This window comes from Dipodomys ordii, unplaced genomic scaffold (assembly GCF_000151885.1).
Source record: "Dipodomys ordii isolate 6190 unplaced genomic scaffold, Dord_2.0 Scaffold10, whole genome shotgun sequence".
In the NCBI taxonomy this organism is placed as follows: Eukaryota; Metazoa; Chordata; class Mammalia; order Rodentia; family Heteromyidae; genus Dipodomys; species Dipodomys ordii.
Window position 1 is genome coordinate 21,455,394 of NW_012267226.1, and position 12,848 is coordinate 21,468,241.

Below are 12,848 nucleotides of genomic sequence, written 5' to 3' on the forward strand. Positions count from 1 at the left end.
GCCTCCATTAGCCAAAGAGGCTGCCAGCCCTCCCCAGGTGGATCTCTTCAAGTACTGATCTTCCTTAAACCCTTTTTGGCGTGGTTGGGCAGAAGCTGTGAGTCCTGACGTTTGTCTTTCTGTGAGAGAGGCATTCCAGACAGAAGCCGACCGTCTGCTTTACCACTCATTAGCTGACTAACTCTGGTTGCTTTCTCTAAGCCTTCACTTCTTCCTCTGGAAAGTGGGGCTACTGGGAGAACTGTGCAGGGTTGTGCGTGTGAAATCATCACTCCACATCAGATGCTATGGTGGCTCTTCAGGAGAGAGGGAAGGCCTTGGTTCTACATCCCAGCCCTCACATGGTTGCATGATGGACCCAAGATCACAAAGCCAGGGCAACATCAGCCAGGAGCTAGTGGCTCACACCTGTCAATTCCTGCTATTCAGGAGACTAAGATCTAAGGATCACAGTTTAAAGCCAGCCCAGGCAGGAAAGCCCATGAAACTTATCTCCAATTAACCACAAGGCAACTAGAAGTAGAGCTGTGGTTCAAAGCAGTAGGGTGCTAGCCTTGAGCAAAAGACCTAAGGGACAGTGGCCAGGCAACTGAGTTTAAGCCCCACAAACAACTACAACAACAAAAAGGTCAGCATCAAGCCTAGAGGAGCCTTGAGTCCTTAAACAGCACTGTCTCCGGTGTTGGGTTTTTTGTTTGTTTTTGTTGTTTGCTTTCATAAGGGTCTCACTGTGTAGCTCAGCCTAGCCTTAAATTTGCTGCCTTTCTGTCTCAGCCTTCTAGTGCTGGGATTATAGGTGTGTGCTACCTTGCCCAGCTATGACCTTCTTCCTCAAAGCTCCAAGATCCCCAGCTAGCCAGCTACTCCAAGCACTCAGGGCAAGTCATTCTGGTCCTGATAGGACCCAGGGCTGCAGATGGCGCCCAGCCCTCGACTGTACCCTCTCTGAGACCCTCCCACCTCTCTGTGTGGCCTGCTAGCACAATCTAGCCGTCTCTACCCTGCCGCTGTGGACCTGAAGTCAGTGAGCGAGTGACGCCGTTGGTTATCAACCAGGGTAGGATGTGGGAGCCAGGGCTTGGCTCTCAGATTCCGTGAGCTCTGCGAGGTGTCAGATAATCGTCCTGTGTCTCTCTGAGCCCTGCCTCAGGCTGACGCCTACCGGGCTGGCTGACCCATAGCTCTGAAGGAATGCCAGGACGCCAGGGCTCTGGAGCTTCCAAACTAACTCATCATGGGAGAGTCCCTGGGGGCTCTGGGAGGTGCTCTCAGCTCTGTTCTTACCGAATCAGAATGTCCCATGGTGGGGCCATGCAGCAAGCCTCATTCTTTGCAGAATTCCAGATGAAGGGGGTGGGGGGCGCCCTGTGGCTCACGCCTGTAATCCTAACTACTCAGCAGCCTGAGATCCCAGGATTGAGGCTCCAGCCACCTCAAGTAGAAAAGTCTGTGAGACTCTTTTCTTCCACCACAAAACTGAGGCTTCAAGTGGTAGAGTGCCAGCCTTGAGTGAAAAAGCTCAGGGACAGCACGCAGGCCCTGAGTTCAAGCGTCAGTGCTGACACATGCACAGAGAAAGAATTCCAGGTGATTGCAGGGAACCCTTGCATGGCATTCCAAAAGGCGCAGGGGCCTGGGAGGGACCAGGTTAGACCGCAGGGCGGAAACCTGTTATCCTGCCCACAGGATGCGAGTGGGTGTGGGTGTGGGTGTGGGTTTGGTGCTGGGATTGAACCCAGGACTGTATGCATGCTTTGCATGAGCTGTTACACAACCAATGTGTTCTAGTAAGTCCTAATTCATATGTGTGTGTGTGTATACACATGCATGCACCAATACTAGGGCTCGAACTCAGGACCTGCGGGCTATCCTTTAGCTTTTTTTCAAGGCTGGTGCTCTATCACTTGAACCACAGCTCTTCCTCTAGCTTTCTGCCAGTTATTGGAGATCAGACTTTCATGGATTTGCTCAGCTGTCTTCGAACCTCAAACCTCAGATCTTAACCTCATGAGTAGCTAGGGTTGTGAGGCATGAGCCACTGGTGCCCGCCTTTAGGCTAATTCCACACGCTTCCGAGCGGGAACTTCAATTCCTAATATGAACACACAGGTCAGTGTTTTTCCTCATTATCCAGACCTACGTATGTAATTAGACCCGGGCCTTGCTAACCTCTGGGCATGACTAACAACAGGGGTGCGGGCATCCCCGGTCTCACATGACTGCTTCCCGCTTGCTCCTCTGTCCCCCAGCTCAGGTCCCCATCCCCAGCTCTCTTCCACCTCTGTCCTCCAGGCTGAGTGTCCAAAAGCTGGGGAAGGGATGAGTCATTTCCCAGGCAGCCGGGTTTGGTGCTGGCCAGATGGAAAGATAGAAAGAGTCATGTGTGACTTCATCAGGGCCGAAAGGACACAGGAGGGGAGGGGGGTCAGAGCCACATTCCAAAAGTGTGAGAGGAGGGGCCGAGGGGACCTCAGCCTGGGGACCCCGAGGTGCAGCCACAGAGCTGGGGGAGGGGTGTCAGGGGGCAAGGGACCCAGGGCCCTTGAGTCTTGTCCTGGGAACTGAAGGGTGGGTGGACTTGGTGTCAGGAGTCACTGTCCTGAGCTCTGAGATACCATCCGTGAGAATGTGCTGCCCAGCCCGCCTGCCCCAAGATGTCTCCACACGTGGCCGAGACACTTAAGGGCAGTGTTCCTACTCTGTGTTAGGCCTCCCAGTGTGTGGGAAGTCTTCTTGGGTAGTGGAGCACTGTTCTCCTCCTCTCCTCTCTCTTCCTCCTCCTCCTCTTCCTCCTCCTCTTCCTCCTCCTCCTCTTCCTCAACGTGTCTTCTTCCTCCTCCTCCTCTTCTTCCTCTTCCTTGGCAATACTGGAGTTTGAATGCAGGATCTTGTGCTTGTTAGGCAAGTGTTTTACAGCTTGAGCTATGCCCCAGCCCCCCCCTTTTTTTTAACTCAGGGCCTTGAACTTGTTTAGCTTGCTTGCTTGTCTGGTACTCTACCCTTTGAATGATGCTTCCAGCCTGGCTTTTTGCTGGTTGTTTTGGGGATGGAACCTTTGTGACTTTTCTGGCTATGAACCATGATCCTGAGTAGCTAGGATTTATAGGCCCAAGGCAAAAAATGCCAAGCAAAAAGTGCTTTTCAAGAGAGGCCAAAACTTTCTGGAGGACAGGGCATTTTCTTGGGAGTTTACAACATCACTGGACAGAATAACTAGTAGAGTATGTGTATATGAGTGTGTGTATGTGTGTGTATGTGTATATGAGTGTGTGTGTCTGTGTCCCTGGGTTTAACCCCAGTTTCTTCTCTGTGTCTTGGGTCATGGTTAGCAGTTCTGACTGAGGATGCTATCCTACTCTGGAGTCCTAAGGAAAGACCCCAGACCATTTGGATGGCTTACTAGAGTGTCTGCAGGGAGAGGAAGAAACAGAGTTCAGTCTCAGGCTCCCCACACCACACAGAGAGATGGCTGAGCTCAGACACACCTTGCTGAGGCTCAGCTGGGAGGTGATCATGGATAGATAGCCTGTGTGTCTTGTAGTCCATATGGAGCCACAACTCCCAGCATGCAGGCCGCCGCAGCTGGTCCTCACGAACGTATTCTGCAGCGGTGGAGACAAGTCTGCCGGGGCTCTGCTCATCACCCAGGATGCTAACCACCCGAGCTGGCTACTTCCAGAAGGTCGAAGAGTCCTGAGAAGGGGAGAGGAAGCAGGAGGCAGGGAGAAACTTCTGGAGTGTATCTACAAGTCCTCCCCTCTCCTGGTTTGGGCTCCTGACCCAGTGGACCTGTACTGGTTCTCTGTGGCCTCTGGGAAGGGGAAGGGGACAGTTTTGAGAAGTATGCCGCACATCCATCACCACTCACTGCGCTGTCTTCCTGCCGCGTGCCAGCCGTGTGATCTGACACGTCATGGAACTTCCCTGAGCCCCTGCTTATCTGCAGCCAGGCATGGTGCTGGCAGCCTCAGGGCTGGCTGCGAGGAGGGACTGAGGATGTTTCCAGAACACACCGGCAAAGGCCCGTGCCCTTCCAGTGCTGGTGCCAGGCAGCAAGCAGGCCCCTCGGCCTCAGTGCTCTTTCTCTACACTCGTGTGTGTGTGTATATGTGTGTGTGTGTGTGCGCGCGCGCGCACGCGTGCACCAGTCCTGGGGCTTGAACTCAGGGCCTGGGCACTGTCCCTGAGCTTTTTTTTTTTTTTGCTTGAGGCTAGTGCTGTACTACCTGAGCCACATCTCCAAGTTTGGCTTTTTTGGTGGTTAATTGGAGATAAAAAAATCTCACAGATTTTCCTGCCCGATGCTGGCTTTGAACCACCACCCTCAGATCTCAGCCTCTGGAGTCTGCTGGGATTACAGGCGTGAGCCCCCGGAGGCGTGGGGCGGAATCTAAGGGCAGAAGAAGCGCAGTGCCCCCCCCCCTACCCCAGGAACCCTGAGTCAGCCGAACAGTGAGGTACCGATGATCCACATAAAGCCTCACATTGTCCCCGGGGTGCCAGGACAGTGATGACCTTTGGGATTTGGCTGACAGAGTCCCAGGGGCTGTGGGAGAGAGTAGGCAGGGGGCTGGGGGGGAAGGGGCACCGGTCCCCGCTGGTGGTTGCACTGAAGCCTGGAACAAGAAGCCTCTGTCCAGGCCTGAGCGTGTGTAGCTTCTCGCGGTGGTGTGGCCGCCATCTCTGGGCAGTGGCCTGCTCTGGGGTTGAGCCTGACTCCCCGCCACCCCCTCCTGTGTAAGAGCCTGGGCAGGGCAGCTGAGGTACTCCTGGGTAGGCCCACACTGGCTGCCTGGGCTGGTAAAGCTGGCTAGCTCTCTGGTCCCCCTTCTCTCCTCCCGCCCCCGTAGCCGACCCCCCTGGCACGAAGCAGCCCCAGTCTGGAGCGGAGGAATAAATATTTAGCTTGGCCTGGCCTGGGCCCCAGAATCACGCGCTGCGGTGATGAGACGCGGCGGCAGAAGACACTCCCAGGAGACCGCGCCAGCTGTCCAGGAGCACGGGGGCTGGTGGCGGGGTTGGGGTACACACTGCCTCACCCAGGCTCCAAGGGCTGGGCCCCAGTTGGGATGTGCCCCCCATGTGCAATGGGGGGCTGAGGAGAGGGTCCTGGGGGCAGGGTAGCATGGGGCCCCCTTAGTGCTCAACTGTCCATCGGCAGCGGGAGGAGGGCTGGCTGGAAGCCAGAGAGCGTGGGGGTCGGGGGAGGTAAGGTGGCTGGAACGTGTGTGGGAAGTGTGTGCTGGTGTCTGGGCCTGAGGCTTGGGGGGGCATAGGAGGTATGGGAAGGGCTGAGGTGGCTTCCATGTGGAGACACTGAGGAAGGCCCAGAGCTCAGGGGCGCCCCTGGGCGAGGGGGAGAGGGAGAGGAGAGGCCGGCGGAGTGGCCTGTGGGTGGGGTGAGCAGGAACAAGTGGGCTGTGTCAGCCAGGATCACGTTCCCCCCACGATCACCCCGCTACCGCCACCACGGGGCACTTGCATGAAGCAAAATGGGGTCGTGTCCTCTTCCCAGTCTTCTCCGGAGCGGCAGCCATACAGGGGTGCAGGGGTTCCCTTGCCAAGTGCTTCTCCCTCTTTCCCTCCTCCCCACGCCCCTGCCCCAGCCGCACAGCACGAACAGAGCTTGGAGGTCTGGGTGGTTTCTTTCTGGCCCGGCCCCGCTGCAGCCTGGCTCGAGAAGGTCACTTTCCCTGGGCCACGAGCAGAGAGTGGACACCTAAACCCTCCAGAAGCATCTGTGCGAGGGCAGCCTTCGCTCAGCCACATGCCAGGCCGAGGAGGGCTGGCCTGGCATTGACAGGGACATCCAACCAGTGAGCAAGCGAGCGAGCCGAGGGCAGCTCGTGCAGGCCTGGATGGCCTGTCGCCAGGGCAGGTGGTGTGGCGTGGACGGGCCTCGACCTTGAGACCCAGTGCAGAACCCAATCCAGCCCCAAGCTCCAGCCCGCCATGACTCCACCTGCGGGGTGGCGCTCAGACCTCCTCCAGCTCCGACCCCCGCCCTGAGTCCTTGCCCACCCCACCAGCTGCTGCTTCACCCCTTCCCCACCCACCCCAGCCCCTGGGTACCCTCTCCTTGCTCTCCTCAGAGCCCCTGCGAAGCAGCCCTTTGCTTATTTGTCATCAGACATTGATCGGGCAGCTGCTGGGGAGGCAGCGCAGACACACCACTGACCCCTCAAAGGAGTCTGGGAGGGGAAGCAAGCAAGGGGGCGCTGTGCATGCTGGGATTGGGGCTGGTGGCCTCAGCAGTGGGGCGCAGCAGGTGGCGTGTGTGAGCTGAGGCCAGCAGGGGGGTGGACATCCGAACAAAGCAGTGGGCTGGTGGAAAGGGCCAAGGGTGACGTGGCACGGCTCCTTCTGGGAGCTGCCAAGCTCTTGGATGCAAGCAATGCAAGTGTAGCTGTGGGCGGGGCATGGGATGCCAGCCTCTGGTGGCAAGGCAAAGGGAGCTCCTTTGGAGGGGCAGTTGGGTGCGGACTCCCTGCTTGACTTCTGTGAATGCTCCCCACCCTGTTTTTTTAAGTGCCAGTACTGGGGCTTGAACTCGGGACCTTGCACTCTTGCTCGGCTTTTTGGTTCAAGGCTAGCCCTCTACCACTTGAGCCACACTTCCACTTCCAGCTTTTTGCCAGTTAGTGGGAAATGAGAATCTCTCGAAGATCCGGCTTTGAACCTCCATCCTCAGTTCTCAGCCTCCTGCGCAGCTGGGATAACAGGCGTGAGCCGTAGACACCTGGCTGGAGACTCTGTTTTCAGGCCTGGAATAGATGACATGGGAGAACGCAAGGCGGGGGCAGGAAGGGGGAGATTGCAGCAATAGCGCCGAAGCTTCGTCTGCTGGTCTCCGAGACCTTTTCCCTCATTGTATCCCTCACAACAGTTCCTCAAGGTAGATAGCATTGCTCTACTTGTTTTGCTGGTGTGGAATGCAGGCACAGAGCATGCAGGGCCAGGATTCCAGCACACAGAATCCTGGCGTGGCACATTTCTACTTAACTATTGCAAGGAGTCCCATTTACCCAATGGAGAAGTAATTTCTCCCCCTGAGTCCTAAACCAGGAAGCCTCTGTCTGACCCTAGCAGAGGAAATCTGCTCGCCAGGCAGGCTTCCATCTTGGTAGCAACGAGTATGATCATTGCCGTATTTATTATAGAAGCAGCAGACACGTTCACGCGGGTTCCTTCCAGCCTCTCCTCTGGTCTGAAAGTGTCAAGTGTCTTCTGTTGCTAGTGGCGGGCGGGGCGATGACAGCAGACCACAGGGCAGATCACTCACACACCACAAACAGTTGGACAGGGTTGTCTAGAGAGGGCATCTGTGGAAGGGTCAGAGCCGAAGATGCCAGGGTGGATGGAGACTTGGGAATCTGGCCCGAAGGATTTCATCCTGTCTGGCACTTCCACCAGCTCGGGATTTGAGAGGGGAAGTGTGGTATCAAGTCTCATCCAGCAGGACTTGAGCAGGGGTGGAATTTGCTGCCAGGGGACTAGCGCGTCCGGTGTCCCCTCAGCTGACCTCAGAAGAGGGGAGATCTGGTGGCCCTGCTGGTCACAGGGCGATGCTGGCGCTAGGACCCAAGAAGGGAAGGCCTGTGGAGAGGAAGCGGGGGCTTACCGGAGCTCTGACTCCCCTTTCTCCAAGTCTCTGGAGTCGCAGGGACGCTCATGGAGGCTTTCATCCGCTAGGCCTCACGTTTGCCTTCTCCAGAAATGGGCTCTGCATGCCCATTCTTTGTTGCTGCAGAAAACATTTAAAAAATTTTTTTTCTTTTGGTCGGTTTTGGAACTTGAAGCTAGCGTGGAGCCACTTTGTGCTACAGCTCGACTTCTGGCTTTTGCGTGGTTAATTGGAGATGAGAGTCTCCTGGGGACTTTGTGCCTAGACTGGCTTCAGATCATGATCCTCAGACCTCAGCCTTCTGAGTAGCTAGGATGGCAGGTGCCAGCCGCCTGTGCCTGGCTTGCAGAAATCTTTATAATAAGAGTCGGAAGCGGGCACCGGTGGCTCTCGCCTGGCATCCTAGCTACTCAGGGGGCTGAGATCTGAGGATCATGGGTCAAAGCCAGCCGGAGCAGGAAAGTCTGTGAGACTCTTATCTGAGCACAGTGGGGACTCTGAGTGCATCCTCCCTCCCACAGTGGGACTTGGAGAAGGCGGAGGCCTGGGCCATCAGCTAACAGCTGCAGCCTGGGGAGGGGGCTTCACCTCCTCAGGGAAGAGCCACTGAGGTTCCCGACCTACTGCCCTGGAGGCCAGCGCACCCCAGGGGAAGGAGGTCTCCTCGGATTAAACCAATAATTCTGATTGCAATCTGCTCCCCTGGCTCTGGCTGCTGAGCTAGCCAGGGCTTGGAGATGGGCAAGAATGGCAGGGTGAGGGGGTGAGGGGTGCAGGAGGGAGAGGCAGAAGGTTTCACCAGCCTCCAGATTGGAAAAGGGTCCCTCCCTCCTCTGTGAGCCAGTCCTCCTCCGTTCCCTCCGTGAGTCAGTGTCCTGGAAGTTGCTCTCAGTCTGCCAATTAGCCATTAGCACCCCGTGGGAAAAGGGGAACCACTGCAGCATCCTTGGTCCAGAAGGAAAGGCAGCAACGGCCATAGCCTGCGCCCCCGGCCCATCCCACCTCGTGACCCCGTCTGGAGGTGGCATATCCCAAACGTGAGGGTGTTTGGAGGCCTACCAAGAATGTCAAAGAAAGCTCTGGAATCTGTACTTATAAAAGGACAGCCCCTCCCCTCACGCTGCCCTGGCCCAGCCTGGTCAGGTGCGACTGGGGATTCATTCCATGCATGGGGAGGTGGGGGGGGAGCACCCTGGGCTGTGAACGAGTCGGGAAGAGGCACATCCATTATTGCCGAGGGTTCTTCCGCCGAGGGCTCGCTTTTGTCGACGTGCAGACCGCTTTGGAACGTGCAGGGTGCGGGCTTGTAAGGCATGGGTGTCAGTGGGACAGATCAGCCATCCCGAGGCCGGGGAGGGAGGTGTCTGGTGGGGCCATGTCCATGTGTGTCTTCCCCGGGCTCTGGCCGAGGGCCACTGCCTCCCTGGCCCCCATCTTCCCCATCTTCCCGCCCTGCCTCCCCAGGACGTGAAGATCTTCCGGGCCCTGATCCTGGGGGAGCTGGAGAAGGGGCAGAGCCAGTTCCAGGCCCTCTGCTTTGTCACCCGGCTGCACCACAATGAGATCATCCCCAGCGAGGCCATGGTCAAGCTTCGGCAGGTGAGCGCCCAGCCTGGGACTGACCCGAGCCCCGCCCCTTCCCCAGGCCTGCCCCCGCCCCGCCCTCCTCCACCCCTCCTCCGCCCCCCCAACCCCCCTCTCCTGAACCTTGACTTTACCCCAGGCCACAGCCGAGAGCCCCAGATCTCTAATGTGCACTGAACCCTGATTCCCAGCTCAGCCTAGATGCTCCCCTTTCCTGACCGGAGTTAGGGGCTGGCACTCTGAGCTCACACCTCCCGTCCCTTATGAGCTGGAGATGTAGAACAGCTCACCTCAAAGACTGTTTTCTGACAGCAGAAATGGGTTTGACTGAGAGCCAGCGTTGGGTGCTCAGCCCTTCCACTTCCCAACAGCTCCTGCTCCCTCCCGGAACCGTGGTCTCTCCCGTGGGGCTGCAGGACCCCCGCCCCTCTCCACACACTCAGCCCCTGGTGTGAAAAGCACATGTCCTCAGAGGCCATTTACCCCGGGACCCCCCCCTCCAACCTCTGCCTACCCCCCTCCCCCGGCCTGGCAGAACCTTGAACTTGACCTCAGGTTGCAGAGGTCAGCTTGGATGGAAGCTGGAAAGGCCTCACTAGCCAGTCAGTGACAGGAGGCCAGGCGCTCCTGGGCTCCCCAGACCCCGAGGGGTCCGGGGAGAGCAGGCACAGAGCGCTCTGAGGCCAGGTAGGACCTGTTCCTTCTCTGTTCACGCAGAAAAACCCCCGGGCCGTGCGGCAGGCCGAAGAGGTGCGGGGCCTGGAGCAGCTGTACATGGACGTGGCCGTGAACTTCAGCCAGGGGGCGCTGCTGAGCCCCCATCTCCACAACGTGTGTGCGGAGGCCGCCGAGGCCATCTACACCCGCCAGGAGGATGCGCGCTTCTGGCTGGAGCGAGGTCAGCTGGGCACTGGGCGCTGTCCGCTGCAGGGGGGGAGGTCAGCTGGGCACTGCCCACTGCAGGGCGAGGCGGGGAGGGAGGCCAGCTGGGCCCCCAGCTCCTGCCCCACACCTGAGGGCTGGGAAGGCTTCCCAGAAGAAGTGTGGCTCTTGTCAATGAGAGAAGTCACCAAGAGGAAGGGAGCCCATCCAGGAGGGATACAGACCCTGCCCAGGCCCGTGGAGGGGACCCCCAGATGCCCCCCATTATCCCTACCCCTTGTGAGGGTACAGATGGGTCTGCGGCTATGGGACAGGTTTGCCCTGCCCTGCCCTGCTCTGCTGCCACTGCTCAGACATCCGCTTCCCCGTCCCCCACCCTCAGGACCCCTCCCAGCTCTGTGGGACTTCAGCACGGTCCCCTCTCCCTTCCAGGACTGCCCTTCAGCCTCTGTGTACAGGGGTGGGGAGCCCCAGGCCTCTGGGCCCTAGAGAACTATTTGCCTCTCTCTGGAAAAGACTGGATTTCCCCTTTTTTTGATGCCAGTACTGGGGTTTGAACTCGGAACCTGGGTGTTCTCCCTTGGCTTTTCCATCGAAGCTGGCCCGGATCCGCTTCCAGGCTTGAGCTCAGGGCCTGGCTCTGTCCCTGAGCTTTTTTGCTCTAAGCTAGTGCTCTACCACTCTAAGCTGCAGCAGCACTTCTGGTTTCCTGGTGGTTCATTGGAGAGAAGAGTCTCATTGACTTTCCTGCCTGGGCTGGCTTTGAATCATGATCCTCAGATCTCAGCCTCCTGAGTAGCTAGGATGACAGGCCAGTGCCCATGCTGATGAGCATGCATGGTTAGATGACCAGCAGGGCTGTCTATGTCCTCATACACCTGTCCTGAGTGGGCTGCACCCCAAACTAAGGTGCACATCTAACAGCTCCCCTGGAAGCTGTCCCCTCCGGTGGTCACTGGACAGAGCCCGGGCCTGGCCCCTGTCACCGTCAGGATGTGGTCCTGCCTGCCCTATTCCGCGAAGGACGGCCACCTCCGCCAAGCCTTGCTCAGCCCGCTGTGCGGGGGTGCTCCACGAAGCCTGCTTTGCGTGGCCAGAGGAGGGCCTTAGAGCCAGATGGGCCGTTCCTCCCTGATCCTGCTTCCCCTTCGCTCGCCTGCTCTGCTCTTCTGCAAGGCAGGGATGGCAGCCCTCAGCGATTGCGGGGAGGTGATGGAAACTGTGCGGAAACCCGGTACCTGATATTTAACCCGTGTTACCTGTGGGCTAGCCTGGGGCCTGGGTCTCATTACCTCTGTTTCCCTGAGCAACCTTCGGACAGCGGTGACAGGAGAAGCCACACAGGGAAGGAGCCCCTGGCTCCTCTCTCCCTCTCCGTCTCTCCCTCTCCCTTCCTCTCCCTCTCCCCTCTCTCATCCCCTCTTCCTCTCCCTCCCCCACCCTCTCTCTCTCATGCTTGTCTCTCTGCCCCAGGTGTGGATAGCTCTGTGTTCGAGGCCCTGCCCAAGATCTCGGAGCTGGAGCTGCCCCGCTGCGGGCAGGTGGGGGTCCGGGCACAGCCGTGCACCTGCCGCTACGGCCTGACTCTGGCCTGGTACCCCTGCTCGCTCAAGTACTGCCACAGCCGCCAGCGGCCTGCGCCCTACAAGTGTGGCATCCGCAGCTGCCAGAAGAGCTACGGCTTCCACTTCTACGTCGCCCAGCGGCAGCTGTGCCTCTGGGACGAGGACCCCTAGCTGGACTGCGTGCGGGCTCCCGGGGGGTCGCTGGGGCCCCGCTGCTCCTCCACCAGCCCGCCTGGGGCGGCCCCCCGCGCCTGCAGCCATGGCCCCCCATCTTTGTGACTGTGAAGTGGTAATGACAAGCAGGGGTTGTGAAGGCAGCCCCCCCGCCCCATTACCCACCTTGTGCCATCCTTGGGGACAGAGAGGGGCAGAGCTGCTCCCCAGACCTGCCCCTTCCCTCCCCTGAAGTGTCCACTTTGAAGCAATGCAACTGTGACGACCCGGAATTCTTCTCGAGCTCTGGGAGATCCCCTCCCGCCCATCCCACCCGGTGAGGGGCTGCTGGGGGCCCAGGCCCTGCCCCTGTGCCAGAGTACAGTGCATTCTCCTTTCGGCCATAAGCTAGAGCCGGGGAGACCGCCACCCCCCAAACAGACCACATGTGCCTTTTCCCAAGCCAGGACTTCATACACAACACAGCCCGCTCTTCCTCCCCCACCAGAAAGATCGCTGTATTCTGGGACAGGGAGGGAGAATGAAGTATATATCTATATAGCTATATAAACTTGAATTCCAGATTTTTTAATACAAAGTATTTATCATTTGTACCAGAAATAAAAGTTTTTAAGTTTTTACCTGACTGAACAGCACGAGACCACATACTTTTGAGATGATTTTTGTCCAATGCTGCCACCTGGTGTCAGAAATGTGATGAATGGCGACTGCGACTTCTAAAGCACTTAAAATACGCTTGGCCTTCAGCCCCACTCTGGTGGCTCTGATGGCTTGATAGCCTTGAGCCAAAGAAGCTCAGGGACAGCGCCCAGGCCCTGAGTTCAAGCCCCAGAACTGGCACACGCATGTGCACACAGACACACACACACTACCCAAGTGGCCAAGTGTGTGTGTGTATGTGTGTGTAGAATAAGCTCAGTGGTGTGAGGAGCCACAGTCAGCCAGGCAAGATTAGGCAATGGTTGCAAGAGGCAAGATGAGGTTTGGGAACCAGAATCCAGCATTCAAATCCAGGCTTT

At 58.0% G+C, this 12,848-nt stretch overlaps 1 protein-coding gene across 1 annotated transcript; it reads left to right on the plus strand.

The window, feature by feature from the left end:
* Positions 1 to 7,345: 7,345 nt before the first annotated feature.
* Oaf (OAF homolog (Drosophila)) lies at positions 7,346 to 12,447 on the plus strand. The gene is made up of 4 exons (XM_013009507.1): positions 7,346 to 7,433; positions 8,901 to 9,223; positions 9,926 to 10,106; positions 11,564 to 12,447. Exons 1-4 carry the CDS (start codon positions 7,346 to 7,348, stop codon positions 11,824 to 11,826), a joined length of 855 nt encoding a protein of 284 aa, XP_012864961.1. The 3' UTR covers positions 11,827 to 12,447.
* Positions 12,448 to 12,848: the final 401 nt, after the last annotated feature.

Coding starts and splice junctions, on each gene's coding strand:
- Oaf (XM_013009507.1), top strand. CDS start 7,346: ATGCCAGGGTGGATGGAGACTTGGGAATCTGGCCCGAAGGATTTCATC. Junction 7,434..8,900: donor CTCGGGATTTGAGAGGGGAA/GTGTGGTATCAA, acceptor GTCGACGTGCAG/ACCGCTTTGGAACGTGCAGG. Junction 9,224..9,925: donor CCATGGTCAAGCTTCGGCAG/GTGAGCGCCCAG, acceptor CTGTTCACGCAG/AAAAACCCCCGGGCCGTGCG.